This window comes from Doryrhamphus excisus, chromosome 1 (genome assembly GCF_030265055.1).
Source record: "Doryrhamphus excisus isolate RoL2022-K1 chromosome 1, RoL_Dexc_1.0, whole genome shotgun sequence".
Classification (NCBI taxonomy): domain Eukaryota; kingdom Metazoa; phylum Chordata; class Actinopteri; order Syngnathiformes; family Syngnathidae; genus Doryrhamphus; species Doryrhamphus excisus.
Genome location: NC_080466.1, coordinates 24,366,014 through 24,388,390, shown reverse-complemented (window position 1 = coordinate 24,388,390; position 22,377 = coordinate 24,366,014). Strand labels below are relative to the sequence as shown.

Genomic DNA, 22,377 nt, shown 5'->3' with positions numbered 1-22,377 from the left:
AATAATACGTCTTCTTTCAGTACTTCCAGTCTCATATCATTCACAATCAATCGGAGTCACATGCAGTATTTTGCCACTGTCTATATTGCATATTACAGTATTTGTCTTACTTTTCCATAATCAGTGTTTATTCGTGATATAAATCCAGCAGAAGCTGCATATTGTGTTCATTACACAACATTAGTTTGACGAAATACCGGCTACCAATATCAATATTGCTAATAAGTGGTAGACAATATCGGATATCAGTAAGAAATATATCATATTGTGAATACTTTATTGATGATCGTCACAAAAACAACATCTTAACTTTGAAACAAAAGTGGTATGTGATAGCATTTGGTAAAGACACAGTATACGCACAAATCAGTCAGTGTATATTTTGGCATCAGTGGTGTAAAGAAATACAGTAACATAAAAACCAGGCACTTTTCCGTGAGCGATGTCGGTACATTCATTACCACAGTGACAAATATTACTTTGAAACGTCAGCCTTACAAATGAGCCTAGATGTAAATGGTTAAAATGGCGGCACGATGGCGTTATTAAAGTGATAGTGCAGTTATGCTGGTGAGAAGGTGCAGTCATCGTACCGTCAGTCTGGCAGATAAAGTGCCCTTGCCAACACACTGGGGATAAGAGCCTGATCCAACAGTGGCACGTCACTATGCGAAGACACATTAGGCGATAAAGGACAAACTACAGTCAGGAAAGCACCTCAGACATTACAGAGAATAGTCATTTACAAAGTATAAAAACAGTGATCCTACTAAGTGTTGGGAGTTTAAGATGCTATGAAGGAGTAGACATTTCAAATGCATGACTGGTTAGTTAATATGGAAATGTGATGCTACAGCAAGTGAAGCGGGCTTGTTAAAACCTGCAGCTGGTGCTGCTGGGAAAGGGAAATGCTGTCACCAGGTTTTAGTCCATAAAAACATTACAATACATTAACATCACTGTATTGCACACAGAGGGAATAAAACTGATGATTGAAGAAAAAAAAATCCACAGAGGGTATCCCCCACTAAATTAAATTCGGCTGCAATATTCCCAACAGTTTCTCTCTGAGGCTTTTTTTTTTACGGCGCTGTAATCTTGAGACTCTAATTACTTATTAAAGATCAATTGTTTTTCCACAGTAGCGCTATAAGGAACTCAGATGTGTAATTTGATCCCTCACCTCCTCCCACAAGCAAGCTGAGAAAAGAAGCGATAGGATGTTTCAGGATGTCAATGAAGTGACTTCTCCCGTCTCTTTCTCTCCTTCTCTAGTATGGCTCCGTCTTCAGACTTTGGTACAGGCAGCATGTAAACACCATCCCTATGATCTGGATATTGCATGGAGACAGCCAAAATGACCAACATCTAAATACACATTTATGTATATAGATATGAAGAGCTTGCAACCAAAAGGCGCTAAATCCATTTTGACTGATTTCGAGAAAATCAATGATTTTTAACTACGCACATATCAATCTATTTGGTCATCAAGTCTATATTGCAAATGAAAGAGCTATCAATATAGGTCATAAAAATGCATGCTATAAAAATCCTGCACACACCATGTATTTTATATATTTTTTTATTCATTTTTTTTCCGGATTTAGCGCCTTTTGGCTGAAATAAATTTGAAGTCACCTTTAACTTCTTCAGTGGCATTGTTGTAAAAGAATGTAAGGTGCTTTAATGTGCTATGCTAATAAAATAATTACAACACAGAAGCCATTTGCAACACACAATACAAAATAATTATTATTAATTAAATTAATAAAAATGTTATTAAAAGCAGTGCTCATATTTGACTGCACCATGAAGGTGACAGTGACAAAAATCATCTCATTCCAAACTCTTTACATTGTATGTTTTTTAGTACAAGTAAAATAATGTTTCTCATGAAAGTTGGAGGTGTCAAGGTAGAGACATGCCTTTTATGGCGTAAAAAAAACTTCCATGTTACAGAATACTGTAAAAACACAATTTGTATTCTCCTGAATTGCATAACATACTGTAACTATCATACGTGTACTTAATGTACACAAACAAAACAGGATGCGCACTGATACTGGCTTTCTGTATGTGCAGTGCCAATTGTATTCTTCTCTCTGATTGGTCAGATTATCAATAGATGGGAAACTTGGGCCAATCAGAATAAAGAATAAAGAAAGGGATTTAGCTCCTTTTGGTTGAAATTTGAAATGGAAATAGCGCCTTTTGGTTGAAAGCATAAATTTCATATCACTTTTTTTCATATTTTTAAAAATGATTTCAAGACCAAAATATGTGATTTGGATACACATGACAGAGGTCTATTAAACTCATGAAAAACATGCAACTTAGTGAAAATTGGATTTAGCGCCTTTTGGTTGCAAGCTCTTCATATATGGAGCATGTTTTAAAAAGTCAAGATTTTATTTACCTGCACACACGCAATCCCGATACCCACCGCTCCAATGATCTTCAGGTGGTCCTGGATGAACGTCTCCAGTTTTGAGATACAGCCACCCTAAACAAAATGCCACGGGATGATAAAGCTGAATGAGGTGTGTGTGTGTGTGTGTACTACACTTACAATTTGAATTATTGATGGCACGAAGACCACCAACAGTGTGACCCCCGTCTGAGTAAGGCTTAACCCACTGCCCCCATCTGCACCTTTCACGGACTCACCTCAACCTTGTAGATGTTGGAAGGGTGCCCCCCACGTCCGCAAAGCTTGGATGGAGTCTTACAGCAGCTGTCAGGCACTACTCTGCCATCTCCATCCCTGGAGCGGATCCAGACACTCTGTGCCCAGTCGGATGAATTGTTGCTCCCACAACACTTGAACTGATGGGGGAGACGGACAGAATACATAATCGTACATTAGGAGGGAAAATGAACCAATGTTGACGCCTGATAGCCACGGATCTGAAATAATGTTACATCAATCAACTAGAAGGCTGAATTGTGACATTAATGTATCCAAATCTTCAAATGCTGTTGATTGGACAACTAGCACGGTTTATGCTGCCGAGTCCGATCATCCATGAGTGAGATTGGCCGATACCGATCATATGGATTAAGTGTACATTTTGCAATTTATTGATGATGATTCTATACACAGTCATCAATTTACCGTATTTTCTGGACTATAAGTCGCTCCGGAGTATAAGTCGCACAAGGCCAAAAATGCATCATTAGGTAAAAAAAAAAAAACATACATGAGTCGCACTGGAGTATAAGTCGCATTTTTTGCGAGGAATTTATTTTATGACCAAAACAGACATTATGTCCTCTTGAAAGGCAAGTTCTAACAATAAAAGAATTGAGAACAGGCTAAATAGGTGTAAGATATGCTAACACAATGGTTATTCAGCTACACCAAAAAATAAACAGAAAAGGTGTCCAGTGTTTATGTAACATTCATTCATTTTCTACCGCTTATCCTCACGAGGGTCGCGGGGGTGCTGGAGCCTATCCCAGCTGTCTTGGGGCGAGAGGCGGGGTACACCCTGGACTGGTGGCCAGCCAATCACAGGGCACATATAGACAAACAACCATTCACACTCACATTCATACCTATGGACAATTTGGAGTGGCCAATTAACCTAGCATGTTTTTGGAATGTGGGAGGAAACCGGAGTACCCGGAGAAAACCCACGCATGCACGGGGAGAACATGCAAACTCCGCACAGCGATGGCCGAGGGTGGAATTGAACCCGGGTCTCCTAGCTGTGAGAGCTGCTCTCTAACCACACGTCCGCCGTGCAGCCCCGTTTATGTAACATAAACATTTTTTTTTCATTTATAAGTCGCTCTGGAGTATACTACGTTGCAAGAACAGCCAACTTATGAAAAAAAGTGCAACTTATAGTAAGGAAAATACGGTGACAGTGTCACAATCTGATGTTTTTTTATTGTATTTTTTAGAAATGTAAATGACAGGATATGAGGAAAAAGTGTTTGCCCCCTTCCTGATTTCTTCGTTTTTTTAGTTTTTTTAAAGAGTTTGTCACACTTAAATGTTTCAGATAAGAGAATAGTCAGCAACAGTAGGAATGACAAAAACTGTTGTCATTTATTTTCATGCATCTGGTGTATAGTTTTAACACAACAGGCCTAATGGAGCCATTCTTGAAGTGCTCATTGAAGCTTTTAAACCCAACATCACTCACCTCCAACAGGAGCTGGCTCTTTTTTGTTATAGCCCATGACTTTTTGCCATCCCGTAGGAGTTTCTCATGCTTTGCAAATGCTTCAAACGGCAATGAATGTGTCAGGAAGCATCCATCCATCCATTTACTTATCCTCACTTGGGTCGCGGTCGCGAAAATCCATGTGACATTTTTATGGCGTTGTTTGAAATGTGCGATGATTACATTTCCCCGGTCTTGTGCCACCACAGGGAACTTGTGTATGGAACTTTTCGGACTTTAATGTAAATACTGTTACATGGCTGGCATCACTTCTATTCCTGGCTAAATACGCATGCTGAATCTAAGTGCTGCTGGTTGATAGAATAGATACATATATATCAGATTGGGATGCCATGACTTATTAACACACGTCTTAATATTTTGTCCATGTAGCTGACATTTTAGATATTGTGCTGCTAAAAACAACATCACAGCATAAACATGTCTCTTGTGTCACATCCAAACAATACCTCCTGTTGCAGCTTATCCACAGCACTGGTGACATGTTCGTGAGAATTCTGTTGGTACTTCTGGACCATGGTCTCCCTCAGGTTCTGCTTCAGCTCCTCATTTAACTGTTCACAGAAAAAAATGCACACACACAATTCACGATACAGCAACAACATTTGTCTCGGTCCAGTCCAGACTATGGCTGGTAATAAATTAGTTGTAACTTGAATTTTGGCGCGGTAAGATTAATACGCCACCCTGACAATAGGTGAGCAAGGTTCTATACATGAGGCGGAAGCAAGAGTGGAAGGAGGGGGGGGGGACTTATGTATGTTTTGTTCTCAGGAACGCTCAGTGGCAGAGCAGGGAGGTCTGGAGGGGCTCAGTTTCTATGGCAACAAGCCAGTGGGGAAACCACTGTAAATCAAAGCATGACAGAAATATCAAGGGAATGAATGATGGGAGGAAATATAGAGGACGGAGCGAGATTAGACAGAGAGGGTGGAGAGAAACAGGAAACAAGGTAAAGGAAGGGGCCAAGGGTTCAACACCTGTTCACAGTTTAGAACACACTGCGTCAGTGATGTGAAAACGGCAATGAAAGAATCAACGCCCTGACTTTTCACTTCTTTACATACATAAAATCAAGATTCCATTAGGGTTTATCTGCATTATACAATAACAAATCAAAAAATAAATAAAACAAAGGACATGACAGATTGTCCACTGAGATACGCTGATTTGTTGGTGCGCTATTAACAATTACTACAAGTCGATATGTTCTTTTTCCCCCAAAAAGTCGTTCTCTCAAATGGAACTGAACTCGCGCTTTTCTAACAGACCAACTGACCAGTCTGTGATTATGTTGGTAATAATGTGCATACACAATTGAAAGGAGCAGTGTACCATTACCTCGCAACACAGCCTCTCCCTGCAGCTGTGGCCCACCGTTTAATCCAACTGAGAGAGGACATGATGAACTTCAAGAATGTATCCCCTTCAGCAATAGCTTTCTTGCAGCGGGTACAGCATTGTCCTTCCTAGCTGGCAACCCAAAAATACTCTCAATAACTTCATAGCCAGCACACACAAGGTGCCATGGCCCTCAAATTGTTCCTTCCAATAGCAGGTGCTGACCCCTGGTGTTGCATGCTGTGCGCTACATCAAATTACCATTGCCGTATATATATATTTACTGGTATATACAAAAGTAGAACAGAACTGACTGAATTTTTAGTGACCATGTTTTACAAGGCCATGTAAAATGGATGGATAGATGACTCAAAGGTACTAAATATTTGATGTCTTTAGGAAGTTCTTTAAAATGTGATGCTAAAAGTGATCCATGTAAAACGTGGCGACAGTATAGGATAAACTGTTGAGTACAGCTATGCGGTAGTAGCAAGAGAAGAGAAAATACAGCCAGAAGCACCACCCACATCCACCCACACTGTTTCACTGTGCTGTATAGAAGCAATATGGATACAGTATTACCTGCGACAGTGATGGATGGTGGTGGTGAGTGAAACAACGCCTGTGCAAAGGCATGTGTGGTTTATGGAAAGCGGCAATACTTCCGATATGATGAAGCGCTAAATAAGACATTACCTTGGTGTGCCTGTTGACAGCACAAGGACAAAAGTCAGGCATGAAGAAGATTCATCTTTTTTCTATTCTAATTTAAATGTGAATCAGGACTTTATAACTGTTATTTTCGGCTGGTGTTGTGAGCATTTTACACGTCTAAAGGTGGTGATCACGCTCTATAGTGCACAAGTGTTAGTGTTATTTGTCAACTGTCATTAAGACGTTGAATGTGCCAGGCCTTTCCTTTTTTATGCCTATTATATACACACACTGTTTAATTGGAATGTATGTCTTAATTGTCTATATGTCATTTTTGGTGGTTTTTGAAATCCTAATATTTCTAATGCTGGGTATCAATGTACTGTAAATTAGCGTCAAGTTAGCGCATTTGTTTAAAAAAGATAGTTTAGATGTTGTTTGACATCCCCGTCAGCAGTGTAGTGCATCAACAGTGACTTAACCCACTCTTGGCCCCTTCAGCCCACTTTTGGTCGGATTCCGGTGATGAGAAACGCAGTTCCGGTTAGTTGCTGGGGTTACTTAAGTGATTGCGTGTGATTGCTTTCTCTCTTCTGATGTATCACTGCGCACAGTCGCCTGTCCATTCTTGTGTATGTGGTGAAGATAGTGTCATTACACGAGCGTTGCTACCATCTTGTTTACATATGCGTTTGACACGTTGCAGCCATCTTCACCGCATACACAAGAATGAAGAGGCGACAGACAGTGAAAAAGTAACAGGTCTGATTTTATTGGACTCATTTTTGTTATGGGGCATGGTGGTCTAGTGGTTAGTGCGCAGACCTCACAGCTAAGAGACCAGCCTTGGCCATCTCTGTGTGGAGTTTGCATGTTCTCCCCGTGCATGCGTGGGTTTTCTTCGGGTACTCCGGTTTCCTCCCACATTCCAAAAACATGCTAGGTTAATTGGCCACTCCAAATTGTCCATAGGTATGAATGTGAGTGTGAATGGTTGTTTGTCTATATGTGCCCTGGGATTGGCTGGGTGTACCAGTCCAGGGTGTACCCCGAAGACAGCTGGGATAGGCTCTAGCACCCCCCACGACCCTTGTGAGGAAAAGCGGTAGAAAATGAATGAATTCATTTTTGTTATGTAAATGGACTATATTCTTTTCAACACATATTGTTTTGAGACGCTAAACCCCAGCAACTAACCGGAACTATGTTTCTCATCACCAAAATTCGACCAGAACTGTTGATTCACATCCCCATCCCCATCCCCATTCCCATCTGCAGTGTAGTCCGACAACTTCATGTCACAAAATACAAACTATCCCTTTAAATGTACACTGTTCCAAAAAATAAAGGTAACACTAAAACAACATATCCTAGATCTGAATTAATGAACTATTCTTATTCAATAATTTGTTCTTTATGTAGTTGAATGTGCTGACAACAAAGTCACACAAAAATTATCAATGGAAATCCAATGTATTTGATTCATTAGAATCAAACTTAAAATGAAAGTGGATGCAATGCATCAACAATGCATCAAAGTAAGGGCTGTGAAATGAAATGGGATGGCTTTTTCACCTATATGGTAGTAGAAGTTTAGAAATATGTATATAATAAAAACGTTAGAATATGAACACCCTTTAGCTTACTTTTGAGTTACCAAATATATTCAAGTGGAACTAAAGTACCTAAGGAAAGTGGAATGCAAAATGAATCTGTGAGGGATTTAAAAATATTTTTCATGAGATGTTTTTTCCACTCTAACAGGCTTCCAGAAGGGTATCATACAGTCGAAGAAAACCAAAGGATGTGAGTAGGATTGGCTTAACTCACACAGGGGTTGTATGAAGCGAGTAAAGAGAGAAACTCAATGACTGATCATAAGATGACAACTGGTGTATTATAAATGAGGCATTATAAATGAGTACTGCACCTTCAGACTGACCTAGAGTACACGCTGCAAGACTTGCAGACGAGTTGGGTTGTGACAAAAAAAAAAAAAAAAAAAAGCGCAGGGAGCCTAAATTCTACAATTCTAAATTGCGTCGAGGAAGGCTGTCAGCTTTAGTTAAGTTTCACATTTAATACAGAAAATAAGCACAGCAGTTTGTTGAGCATCCAGTGGGAGTGGAAGTATTCCTTTTTAGACATTAAACTGTTTCACACCACTTCCTTTTTTTTCCTACCTACAATTGACTTGTCATCTTACAAATAAAGCAAAGTCTTCAGCATTATGTCAAGATTATGAGGTTTGTCATCAAAAAGTATTGAGCCTTTCACTGGACTACTTCGTAGCATCAAATGAACATATCAAATGACATCAAATGAACATGTTTGTTTGAATGTGCTGATTTCTATGGTAGACTACAAAATAATAATGTTAAAAGGGGGATGTCCAATATTGGCTCTTTTGCCAATATTGTCCAAATCCCTACATCCGCAAAGAAAATTATCAGACATCCCTACTCATATATAATAACAATAAATTAGGGTACCTATTATGCTCATTTTCAGCCCTTTGTATTGAGTTATGAACTCCTATAGAGCAGCTACACACGCTAAGCGCCACAGAAAGCTTTCTACACCTTCTGCACCTATCTGCACCTATCCCAGCTGTATTTCCTTGGATTTCTGATTTATAATTAAATTAAATTTGTTTTAATTTATCCTACTCGCGGCCCGCCTCGAGGCATGCCTACTCCGCCGTAATTGGTCATACTCCCAAGTGTTCCAAAGGACTTCCGGACTACTGTCGAATGCCACTTTGTGATTTTGTCGATACAGGAGTTGATAATAAATTAATACAACTTTTGCAGAGCTTCTTGAAAAGTGATTAGGAGCTACTGGTAGCTCATGCTAGCTAGTGGTTGGAGACCCCTGACTTACTGTGTATGAACTCAGAGTGGTAATAGTGTTTTTTTCGGGACTGCCCGTGTTTAAAAAAAAAAACTTAGGTAGTAGACCACTGACTGTGGTGGAACAAAGCTAAAAGTAATTAATTTAATAATAATTCGCACCCTGCTGCCTGTATGCACACTCACTCAGACAACCGCTTAGTTACACAAAATAAACACAGGACTTGTAAATTGTTACTTATAGCTTTCGCTTCTGACTCTTCCACAAGACCAAGTAACGTTGGAAAGGCATCAGACTTCAGCAACAGTTTGGTAGATGGTCCAGCTTTGCCCATGTTCACAAAACAGTCCCATATTTTTCTTTTTCTGGCTTGGAATCATCCACTCCAACCACTGCCCTTTAGCTTTCCCTCAAACCTGAACAAACATGTCCTGGAAGAAGCCAATGCTCCTTGTTAACAGGGTGAAATCTCTGACAAAGCTGTGCAACGGGGGGCAGGGTTCGCCGGGGGGTTGTACAGCTTGTGCTCACTGTTGGCACATCGTCATATAGAGCGGAGTTAAACTTCTTTTAGGGCTCACTTCTAAAAGCGTGAACCTCATTATCTGAAACTTTGGCCTCTTTAAAACACAAGAATGCAACATTGCAACTACATTTATAGGTCAGAAAAGAGGAAAAAACATAATTGGTACCCTTTCCCACTTCAGCCTACAATCATTTTTGATGATTTAAGGACAGTTACCTGCCGGTAGTAGATGTAAGCCAGGACACCAGCAAGGATCTCCAACAGGAAAATACAAAGCAGCAGGACAAAATACTGTAGAGAGATAAAAATACACGTTATCAGACAATGAATTGTGATTTCTGAATGTCTGTGAATGTGACATGACCCCTAACTCTTTGTGTGCCTGTTGATGCGACAGGGGGATGGCTGCATAGAGGACAGCTGGGTTTGCTGATGATGTTACTTTGGCGTGATTTGGCCAACAGCAGTTGTGTTGCTGGACCACCTGCTTGGGTAGATGTTACAATATGATCTTTATCCTTAATTGTGGTAGCGACAGTCCAGTATTCAGAGTACAATGGCTCCACATGAGCAGCACATAGTGTATTCTTCCTCTGTAACTAGTTCGAGTGAGTCTTATATTTACAGACCAAAACTGAGTTTTATTTAATTAATGGAAGCACGTCCATAACCTCTAGCACAGAAAATCTGAATGCCATAAATGGAGAACAACCGGTAATCCCCTGAAATCCAATTGGTTTCCACGGCTATAAAAGACAGAATATTAACATTTCACAGATGCTTGTCTAAGATTTTTTAATCTTTCCGTATTACTTGGTGTTCAGAATGTATCGTGGGAGGATTGAACAGCATTAAAAGGCCAGAAAAGACATTATCAAACTAAAACCTTGACCTCCACCTTCCCATGACCTGCTGCTACGAGAGAGGAAAAAATTGGCTCAGTCAGTGGACTTAATCTTTGATTTGATGGCTTGGACTGATTACATCACTACATGAGTGAGCCTGAATGCTGAACAGTTTGGAGTATTGGTGTACCATATAGACATTCACACGAGAATAAGTTCTATCTAACCATTAAATGCATGTCCATTTTCCATTGCTTATTGCATTTGGGGATCGCAAAGAGCTGGAGCCTCTGAACTAGTCAACATCTAGACCAGGGGTGCTCATTAAGTCGATCGCGAGCTACCGGTCGATCGCGGAGGTGGTACTGGTCGATCGCAGCGTGACATTAAAAAAATATCATCCCAGCATCAATGCCGTCACTTGATTGATATACAGGGCAGCCATTCAGATGACAACTGAATGTTGCCCTTCGGGCGACCAATCAAATCAAACAACGTCTCTAAGTGCAGCAGAACTTACGATGTCAGCCTATCATCCATCCCCGTTACTTGATTGACATACAGGACAACCAGTCAGATGACAACTGAATTTTGACCTTTAGTTCACCGCTCATGCGTAAACAACGATGCAAAGTGCTAAGCTAGTCGGCGAATTGCGAGATTTTAAGCCCTCGCTAAAGTTTATGGTCACTAAAATGAGTGAAGGAGCTGGACCAAGTAAAAAGGCAAAAACTGGACCAAGTAAAAAGGCAAAAAACATATCACTTCCATACGGATATGGAATATTATACGGATATTATGATACGGATATTATCCATGACTGATAAACATTTGGAAGTGTGCTTGAGGCTGGCTATCAGCAGCTACTGTCCGGACTATGCATCCCTGGCTGGTTCAATTCAGTGCAAGTCATCAAAGTAAACTCAGGTAATTACAAAAAATGCTAATAGTTAATTATGTGTGTTTTGCAATATTGGCTCATTTGGTTATGTAAGGTACATCAACATACATTGTACGTACAAATAATCCTCAATACATTTGAAAATAAATAGATGTTTTGCATTTTTGTAGTGGGTAGATCATTTTGACTCGGTCATTTTAAAAGTAGCTCGCATGCTGAAAAAGTGGGAGCACCCCTGATCTAGACAATCCATTCACATATACATCATTCCATCCCTAAGTAGTAAGTGAATCCCTGCTGGCTACATGGGTACCCAAATCCCTGAAATCAGTGACCCGGAAAGTAACAAAAAAAACAACCAAAAAAATGCTTTCAAGTACATCACGTGTACAATGGAACCTCGGTTAGCCTCATTAACCCTTTGCAAAAGGTTAACAAAACATACTCTGACTTAATTTTTTACCATAAAAATAAGGCAAATCCGACATTGAAAATGTTACCAGAAAACATTATTTTTAAAATATAATTTTACAATTACAGACATACAGAAAGCAAACAGACATGCATACATATGAAAAATAAAAGGTGATAAACAAACCTTTACCATCACACTTGATTGACAAATTGATTGCTGAGGCTGCTATGAGGCAGCAAGATCCACACAGAACACCTTTGTGTTTTGCAATGACAGTCCTTGGATGCAATCGGATTTCTCACCTTCTTCATCAAAATGCTGGCAGTTGCAACTTTCTTTTGGCGTAACTGTGATAGTTAGCTAAAAAAGTAAAGTCAGCTTTTGGTGACATCGTAGATGGGCAACAGAGCTGGTATACAATGACTTGCAGTTGCGATTTCCATTCTACCTGTAACATGCTGCTAATAAGGATTCACACAGTCCAACACGACAAGACGAGCACCATATTGTATACTAACCGGAAAAATATATATTAAAAAATATGTTAACCGGAGCATACACTAACCAAGGTTCTACTGTAAAGGTTCCAGTATTAAAATGCCCCATGCATACATACATCTTCCATGCCGTTTGTCAAGGGAGTATGCTGGAGCCTCTCCCAGCTGACTTAGAGCGAGAGGCGGGGTACACCCTGGACTGGTGGCCAGCCAATCACAGGACACATGTAGACAAACAACCATTCACACTCACATTCATACCTATGAGGAAATCGGAATACCCGGAGAAAACCCATGTACACATGGGGAAAACATGCAAAGTCCCCACAGAGATGGAGATTAAAACGTGTACAAAGCAAATACATGTTGTATATACTTTTTTCTTTTGGACAACTAATGGATGTTCTGATCATGTTGGTTTGATCTTTCACCAAACTCTTTTGTGAAATCAAACAATGTGGGGAAAAAAGCTGCAAGTACAAAAAAAACCAAAACCCAACAACAACATAAAACCTGTTCAAAAATGTTTGATTTGTTTTCACAGAAGCACACCAAGGGAAAAAGTGTGATGTGGAATGTGTTGTTGGCCGGCCAGGCTAAGGCAGGTGACTCAAGAGGATTCTTTATGATCATCTTGCAGGCAATTTAAGGTTAAGAGTGTAATCACTGCCAATATGACTCAGCAGGCCCATTCACAGCTGTTGCAACTTCCTTGCCATCTATGTCTTGATGACGCTGTAGTGGATATCTGGACTTCTGCCTTTTTGTTTTTGGCTGTCCTTTTTAGCATTAGCTGTAGCTACTGCTATACACCATGATTTAGGAAGATATTCAACTGTTGGGAGCCAACATCGAGCCATGCAGATCAAAGACAAAGAATTAACAAGATTGCCATGTTTTGGCTCACATTTTGAGACTTAATTACACATCTTGATTTGGTTTGATTTTGGTAAAGTAGATGGTGAGACATGCAGAACGGGGGAGATTAAATAAACTCTACTTCTTCCTACTCCTTTTAGGACATGTTGAATTGTGTAAATTGTGAGAAGTAGATTGTAAGATTGCTTATTAGTCAAATAAATAAATAAGAAAATGAAGCATTTTCACGCACTAAATGGCGAAATTAACTAAAATACAAATACAAGACAGAAAAAGAGGTCTACATTTTTTATGCATCAAACGTAATCGCCAGAAGCATGTATTGCAGGTTTAAATGATCTCACAACAGGTACAATAATATCATAATGATATTAAATACATAAGATGCTGAAAGACCTCCAACGTAAGTTCCTGTCCACCAGCCACTATAATAACATTGACTAATATTGTGTTGTGATAACTAAATGACACACAAAAAAAATAGCTAAAAGTATTTTTTTTTGACACAGGCACTGCAAAACGAAACACCAGTCAGCCCTGGAATGAAATCCCATAGTATTATTCATCGTAGAAAAGTGACTGCAATCAGGTACAAACAAGCACAGTCATGAACCCATGCAAAGGAAGTCACATATTCACAAGAAACAATAATAACATACCCTAATATTGTGTTGTGATGAGTATTATATGTTTTACTGACACTGATAACTACATTAGCAAGTGCGTCAGTTAGGAATCTACAATGCATTAGCCATCAGCACTAGACTGGCTCCTATGAAGCATATTAGCAGGAGAAAAACTTACTGCTACCTTGGCACGCTTTCCCACTTGTGGATTTTTGACTTTTTTATTTCTATCTCCTGGGCAGTATGGAAAACTTTGTCCCATGATGTTTGCCGATCTGACAAGGCAAATGGTGTCTTTTACAAATGTGAACAAGCTTTCTCCATCTCCTCGAGGGTTCCAGCAAAAGTCTTCAACATAACGAGCGGGCATAATATAAATGTATATAACAAACAATAGGGGCGGCACGGCGGTCGAGTGGTTAGCGCGCAGACCTCACAGCTAGGAGACCAGGGTTCAATTCCACCCTTGGCCATCTCTGTGTGGAGTTTGCATGTTCTCCCCGTGCATGTGTGGGTTTTCTCCGGGTACTCCGGTTTCCTCCCACATTCCAAAAACATGCTAGATTAATTGGCCACTCCAAATTGTCCATAGGTATGAATGTGAGTGTGAATGGTTGTTTGTCTATATGTGCCCTGTGATTGGCTGGCCACCAGTCCAGGGTGTACCCCGCCTCTCGCCCCAAGACAGCTGGGATAGGCTCCAGCACCCCCGCGACCCTCGTGAGGAAAAAGCGGTAGAAAATGAATGAATGAATAACAAACAATAGAAATTCATCCAGATCGCAAGCAGTTAGTAACAACTGTACTTTTGTATATTTTCTATCGGTACATGTGTGTTGTGCTTTCAGCCTTTGCTAACACTGCAATTCACACACCATCAGTACTCAAATCAGGTCCTGATATGTGGAGTATGGTGTGTGTCGAAAATGTATTTTGACTGTTGCTAAGTGAGATAGCTAGCTGGGTACCAACCATGCAACCGTGGGTGTCGCCTTTATTTCACATACAAAGTCGGCCTAAAACGCTCAGTTTCATTACTTAAAACCCAACTTTGGCACACACACACACACACAGCAGCTCTAAACAGCTAACCCAGCCAGTGGACGGTCCGCTGAGTAACGACTTGTCTCCTCACGATTACAGAATTTCAATATGCACAAGAGTCCACATTGAACAGTAGATTCCACTTTTATTGGCCAATTCCATTAATGGAGGAATTCGAGGACCCTATATGTGTAATGTTGACATTTCTTTCTGTGAGAAATGACAGGTATGAAGCATGAATTGTCAACTTTTCATATTGCGCCAAATTTAACAACCAAAAAACATTATGAAAGACTCATGAGGTTGCAGCGCAGATGGGCTGTAAACTGAGCAACCTGACACAAATGAATTATGAACTATAAAGTGGAGATCTCATTTACCTTTGCTTCCGCTTGCATCTCTCTCAACCTGTTGCCTCACATAAATAAAGTTCTCCAGGGAGTTCCAGTCAACTAAATTCTTCACCAGTGTTTCCCATCCATTTATTTGTGGCAGGCCACCATAGATGCTCTAACTTTGGGAGGAATTTTCAGTTCACAAACTCGTGTTGCTTACTTCATGTTTAGATGTAGCAATGGTTTTTTTTCCCTCCACACCGCACCCTTCCTGTTTGGTTGGCATCAATTTTGTCAGTGTGAAGTAAAGGGAGCTTGTTACGTTTTGAACCTGTGATAGTTAAAATTACAGGAGTGAATCAACTATCACTGCTCCTTGTGTAGTCCTAGAAGGTAGCGTGTACTCCCACCAAACACAGGAAGACCATGAATCAGCCTATTTCCTCCCTTATGTTTGCCCTCTTTAACAATCTAGATAGCATCTCTCCTTGCTGACAAGTTCATTCCATCACTGTGATTCATCGCCCTAATATAAGCTCTTCAGGAAGCATGGGGCATTTACAAATACACAACACACACACACACACACACAGAATCAGTCATCATAACTCACATAATCACAACATCGTAATAGGCTTTTTTTATTGTTTACACACAGCATCTTCAGTTATGTTTGCCTCTGATAATAACTCAAGCTCAATTTAGGGTGGCCCTTTAAATCCGCCAGACAACAGTGATTTCACTTTCTCTTGTGCGAGATGAATAATATTGAACCATTCAAGTGTCACACATTAACCTCTGCTAGTACAACACTACAGTGTCTTGAATCAAATATAGCCACAAGGTTTTGTCCCGATAGAAAATAAGACTATGGTCTGCACAGCAATCTTGACAAAAGTTTGTGTTAACTGCAACACAAAACAAAATGCAACCTTTCTGTGATAAACACACTTTTCCGTGTCCGAGGACAACAACTGACGTGTTGGTCTTGCGTGTAGTTTTTACACTTTATTCAGAATGTACTCCATGTTTAGTGAGCTTACCCATCACTCAGTTACAACAGCCTAATGTGATCTGTTTGCTTGGACAATGTATGTTTCATACAAATGCTCATTGTGCAGCCTATGACACAGTCTCTTACCACTCGCAGTAGCCTCCTCTGCTCCTTGAAGGTGGCACAGCATCCCAGAACGCCTGTTACCATGACGATGGCTCCAGCGAGGACCAGTATGTAGGCAGAGGCAGCATATGTCATGGAGGGGAGAAGGCTGATGTAGTCGCTCTTTTCAACCAAAGTCCAAACACCCACAGCCATCACGACGCCCCCTGCGAGCTGAGAGAAGAACATAACATGAGTCAGATCTCGAGAGGAGGAGGCGTCTGACACTACCGATAGTCAACAAATGAATGAGTGTGAACTGAAATACTCGGGATTCATGTTGCCACTCGGTTTTGTACTGATAAACTACAGTTAATTAAGTGATAAACACAGCTTTGATTGAAAATCTGAGAAGTATGACACTGCAAAAACTTCAAGAGATATCTAATTTTCATCATTTGAAAGTATAAAAACTAGGTCTTGAAAAAAGGTTTGAGATAGTTCAAACAGGGTGGTGTGCAGTCAGGGTCAGCAAAGCCTTCTCTGAAGCACAATCAGAAGCACTGACCTTTACTTACCACTTAAATTCTGGTATTTCTTCCACGAAATGATATTGATCTATTCTCAACAGTCTAATATCTCCATTTTGTAGTGGGACTCTTGGTTGCCCTGCTTCTAGTAGATCTTTTTTCTCCAAGCAGATTTCAGCTTCTGTATGCCACGCCATCTCATTTGCGTAGAGGCCTTTAGAATCAAGAGTAGTGATGTTGGATAATTATGGGCCTGATATCAGCCTAGGAGACGGATATTGAGATGTTCTCTCTAACTCGTACACTGCCAACGACGCCGATAGATGTCTTTTCAAACAGTAATGTTGACTGCTAAGCTCCAGATCAAAGTCTTGTGCATCTCGTGTGTGAATTTTAAACTTGTAGGTAATGTATTTCTGTCCCAGCAGGGGGCAACCGTTCTATTTTCCTCCAATCGACAGCAAGAGCTTGGTTAAGAACAAGACAGAAGTTGGTGTATTGCGCTCCGAGAAAGTACAATGCCGATGTATATGAGGAAATCCAGCAGGGACTTACAGCAGCTTACACTGGCACAGAGTTTGTCTGACTATGGATCTGTTGTGATCGCGAAGGGTACGGGGAGACATGGCGGACGCCGTTGTTGTTAGTCTACAAACAGTTTGCACACGATGAAGGAAGAGAGTTTCTTTGCATAGTTTCAAAGTTTATGTAGTCCTAAAACTATCAATCGACTATCAACGATTAATATTCTGTGGGTCTTGAAAGTTCAGCAATCAGTAAACATGCCCCAAAACTTTGGCAGTATACAGTTCTCCTCTTTGAAAATGGCTGGCAGTCAAGTAGTACATGAAAGCCGAAATACAGCATGCAGAACACACGTAACCAAAGTAGCAAAATGGCTGAAATCTCAGCATTACACAGTTAATACCGCACTGCTCATGAATCAGGTGAGAGCCAGGTAACTCTCTACTTAGCAAGCAGAATAACAACGGAACTCACTTTGGACTTACCAGCTCCAGAGAAATCACATGCAGGTTTATATTCCACTTATCATTATTACTCAGTGTCTGCACTGTTTGGGGAATTTTGCCCAGCATTCACAATCCTAATGTGAAATAATGTTTATTTCATATTTCTTTTCCTTTTCTTCCTATTAACACGAGAAAATTAGTGAATATGATATGAGCTTACAATGCTGTCAGTGCAATACACCTATTTTGACTATGAAGCCCTCAAAGAAAAAAAAAAACACTATTTCCTCGACACATAGTTTTGTCGTATGATGCACAGAAAGGGGACAGAATATGTGTTCATGTTTCACATAATGATTGTGAATGATGAGCAAAATAAAAAAAGAAAGTGCTATAACATCACACAGCTACATGATAAGTAAATAGACAAGGAAAAGAAGACAAAGAACTAGGTGAGCTGTAAACATGTAACTTATTCTCCATTTACACCAATAGTACAGCAAAGCTGTGAGTATACTACTATCCGTATCTGTATCTGGCTGGTCATCTAAATTATCTGTATCCATATCTGTACTCAGAGTGGGTGGGGAATAAACAGGAAGTGGGTGTGGGTTAATTGGAAATGGGTAGGCCTTAAAGCCACGCATTAATTTTTAAATCTGAAATTGATGGATTGATCAGAAGTTGCTATATGTATTGTTTATTATTCAGCTATATGTGTATGTATGTAAGTAATCCTTACTTAATTTAATACTTTTTCTTTATTTACAGTATATATATATATATATATATATATATATATATATATATATATATATATATATATATATATACACACACACTACCACTCAAAATTTTGGAAATTGTTTTTTGAGATATGGCTTTTTCCTGGCAGTCCTGCCATGAAGTCCAGCATCCTGAAGTGGCCTCCTCACCGTTGATCTGTTGATACTGACACTGGTGTTTGACGGCTACTATTTAGTGCAGCTGCCAGGTGACGACCTGTGAGGCGTCTTTGTCTTAAACTACACACTCTCAGATATTTGTCTTCTTGCACAGTTGTGCATCGTTTTTCTGTCCTTGTTAGACCCAGTTTGTGCTGCTCTCTGAAGGGAGTAGTTAACAGCATGGTAAGAGATTTTTTAGATGGGTTTTCTAATCATCTATTAGCCTTATAAAATGATGAACTTGGATTAGCAGCCATACCAGGAGATTGATGCAGAGGACTGACAGTTGTTGATAGTTGGCCTCTATGCAAAAATGTACATCCTTCTTTGAAAATCATCTGATTCATTTTTATTGTTTGTGAAATGGATCAAAATGTTTGTGAAATGGAAAAATTGTTTGTGAAATGCATGAAAATGTGTTTTTCTTTGGAAAACAAAGACATTTGCAAGTGATCCCAAACTTTTGAGCGGTAGTGTGTATATATATATATATATATATATATATATATATATATATACAGTGAAGAAAATAAGTATTTGAACACCCTGCTATTTTGCTATTTCTCCCACTTAGAAATCATGGAGGGGTCTGAAATTTTCATCGTAGGTGCATGTCCACTGTGAGAGAGATAAACTAAAAAGAAAAATCCAGAAATCACAATGCATGATTTTTTAACAATTTATTTGTGTGATACAGCTGCTAATAAGTATTTGAACACCTGAGAAAATGAATGTTAATATTTGGTACAGTAGCCTTTGTTTGCTATTACAGAGGTCAAACGTTTCCTGTAGTTTTTCACCAGGTTTGCACACACTGCAGGAGGGATCTTGGCCCACTCCTCCACACAGATCTTCTCTAGATCAGTCAGGTTTCTGGGCTGTCGCTGAGAAACACGGAGTTTGAGCTCCCTCCAAAGATTTTCGATTGGGTTCAGGTCTGGAGACTGGCTGGGCCATGCTAGAACCTTGATATGCTTCTTACGGAGCCACTCCTTGGTTTTCCTGGCTGTGTGCTTCGGGTCGTTGTCATGTTGGAAGACCCAGCCACGACCCATCTTCAATGCTCTGACAGAGGGAAGGAGGTTGTTCCCCAAAATCTCACAATACACGGCCCCAGTCATCCTCTCTTTAATGCAGTGCACTCGTCCTGTCCCATGTGCAGAAAAACACCCCCAAAGCATGATGCTACCACCCCCATGCTTCACAGTAGGGATGGTGTTCTTCGGATTGTACTCTTCATTCTTCTTCCTCCAAACACGCTTATTGGAATTATGACCAAAAAGTTCTATTTTGGTCTCATCTGACCATAAAACTTTCTCCCATGACTCCTCTGTATCATCCAAATGGTCATATGCAAACTTAAGACGGGCCTTGACATGTGCTGGTTTAAGCAGGGGAACCTTTCGTGCCATGCATGATTTCACATCATGACGTCTTAGTGTATTACCTACAGTAACCTTGGAAACGGTGGTCCCAGCTCTTTTCAGGTCATTGACCAAGTCCTGTCGTGTAGTTCTGGGCTGATTCCTCACCTTTCTTAGAATCATTGAGACCCCACGAGGTGATATCTTGCATGGGGCTCCACTCCGATTGAGATTGACCGTCATGTTTAGCTTCTTCCATTTTCTAATGATAGCTCCAACAGTGGACCTTTTTTCACCAAGCTGCTTGGTAATTGCTCCGTAGCCCTTTCCAGCCTTGTGGAGGTGTACAATTTTGTCTCTGGTGTCTTTGGACAGCTCTTTGGTCTTCGCCATGTTACAAGTTAAAGTCTTACTGATTGTATGGGGTGGACAGGTGTCTTTATGCAGCTAACGACCTCAAACAGGTGCATCTGATTCAGGATGATACATGGAGTGCAGGTGGACTTCTAATGGGCAGACTAACAGGTCTTTCAGGGTCAGAATTCTAGATGATACACAGGTGTTCAAATACTTATTTGCAGCTGTATCACACAAATAAATTGTTAAAAAATCATGCATTGTGATTTCTGGATTTTTCTTTTTAGTTTATCTCTCTCACAGTGGACATGCACCTACGATGAAAATTTCAGACCCCTCCATGATTTCTAAGTGGGAGAAATAGCAAAATAGCAGGGTGTTCAAATACTTATTTTCTTCACTGTATATATATTTATTATTATTATTTCATATATATATGAGCTGTGTGAAGTTGGTGATTCATGCAAACATGGTAATAAACCTGTGTCAGCCATTTTCTCAAAAGCACAGAGTTCAGTATTCGAAGCAGTTTTCCTACTGACTTTATATCAACAGACAAACCACCCGAAACAAGCAGCCAAAAAAAACCTGTCAGTGACTGATGCACAGTCGTGCCCACTGTCTTGTTAAAAACAAGGTGCATTTTATGAACCAAGTTTAAGATTGCGAGGTGCATACTGCAACGTATTGAGAGGGGAGTAATATTTTATGCCAGCCGTAAATGCAGAATGCGTCATGGTGCAGTGAACTTGCATGGGAAGTGACGCTCTAACTGCTGGTTGATAACAGTGTTAATCCGTTAATACGTTCCACAAATTCATGTTTGTAACAAAAGCTTATTATTATATTTTTTAAAAAGGGAGGGCGGTACCAAATCGGATTGGCTATATATCGACTATAAAACAAAATTGGATCAGATCGGAAGCAAAAATGTGGATCGGGACATTCCTAGTAAATACTGATTCCGTTTGCAGTTGTCTGAACCCTTTATCAAGGATGCATTCCATTTTCGATTATTTCATTCGGCTGAGCACAAAATTTACAAGCATGGCTGATCACCGGTGGAAGTTACTAATGCTCCCAGTCAGGGTGAATGGCAATACACTGTATATTAGGATCTTTGTATGCACTGCCTGCCACTGTTCAAACCATCACATCATATCTTACGGTTATAAAAACAAGGAAATGCTGGAAAATAAACTGTTGAGCAAAAGCAAGAAACAAATCTACTATAGCCACTAGTGTGAACATACTGTATATTGAGACACATTTTCTATGTCATCTTCAGAGTCCTGTTATTTACAAGTGTTCAACAAGACCACTGCTTTTGACAAGGGGCTATTTGTGGCTCAAATTATTAACCCATGTACTAAACCCACAGAAGTAAATGCATATTGCATATTTTAAAAAGACATATGTTTCAGAAAAGGAATTGAGTTTTTTTTAACCTTTATTTAATATAGAGGAATAGCAATGACTGTCATTACATATTTCATAGTTTGGATCATCCTTGAGGCGGCACGGTGGTCTAGGGGTTAGCGCACAGACCTCACAGCTAGGAGACCAGGGTTCAATTCCACCCTCGGGCATCTCTGTGTGGAGTTTGCATGTTCTCCCCGTGCATGCGTGGGTTTTCTCCGGGTACTCCGGTTTCCTCCCACATTCCAAAAAATGCTAGGTTAATTGGCGACTCCAAATTGTCCATGGTTGTTTGTTTGTCTATGTGTGCCCTGTGATTGGCTGGCGACCAGTCTAGGGTGTACCCCGCCTTACGCCCGAAGACAGCTGGGATAGGCTCCAGCCCCGTGAGGAAAAGCGGTAGAAAATGAATGAATGAATGGATCATCCTTGATAACTTACATCATTTGGCTCAACTGGGCTGAAATTCAAACAAACGGAGCCTGCATTAGTGATTTTGTTTTACACTAAAAAGTAAATTGATCTACTTGTTGTCTCAGTCTCTTTTTAAGATATCACGTACCCTCTCATTCATT

The 22,377-nt window shown here is 40.1% G+C and overlaps 1 protein-coding gene across 2 annotated transcripts in view; it reads right to left on the bottom strand.

Annotated features, from left to right (window-relative positions):
* Positions 1-258: 258 nt before the first annotated feature.
* Positions 259-22,377, bottom strand: part of LOC131100376 (CD151 antigen-like) — a 26,606-nt gene continuing 4,487 nt past the window's right edge. Inside the window, exons 3-9 of one of the 2 annotated variants that reach the window (XR_009119087.1) lie at positions 16,257-16,448; positions 9,790-9,864; positions 4,649-4,753; positions 2,671-2,829; positions 2,420-2,506; positions 1,184-1,331; positions 259-665 (exon numbers count right to left, since the gene is read on the bottom strand). Coding sequence is in view for 1 of the 2 variants with exons in the window: in XM_058046130.1 (XP_057902113.1) it covers positions 1,272-1,331; positions 2,420-2,506; positions 2,671-2,829; positions 4,649-4,753; positions 9,790-9,864; positions 16,257-16,448 (678 nt within the window). In the remaining variant the exon portion in view is untranslated. Of the gene's footprint in view, positions 1,332-2,419; positions 2,507-2,670; positions 2,830-4,648; positions 4,754-9,789; positions 9,865-16,256; positions 16,449-22,377 lie in introns of both variants that reach the window. The other variant, XM_058046130.1, reaches the window with a different exon arrangement.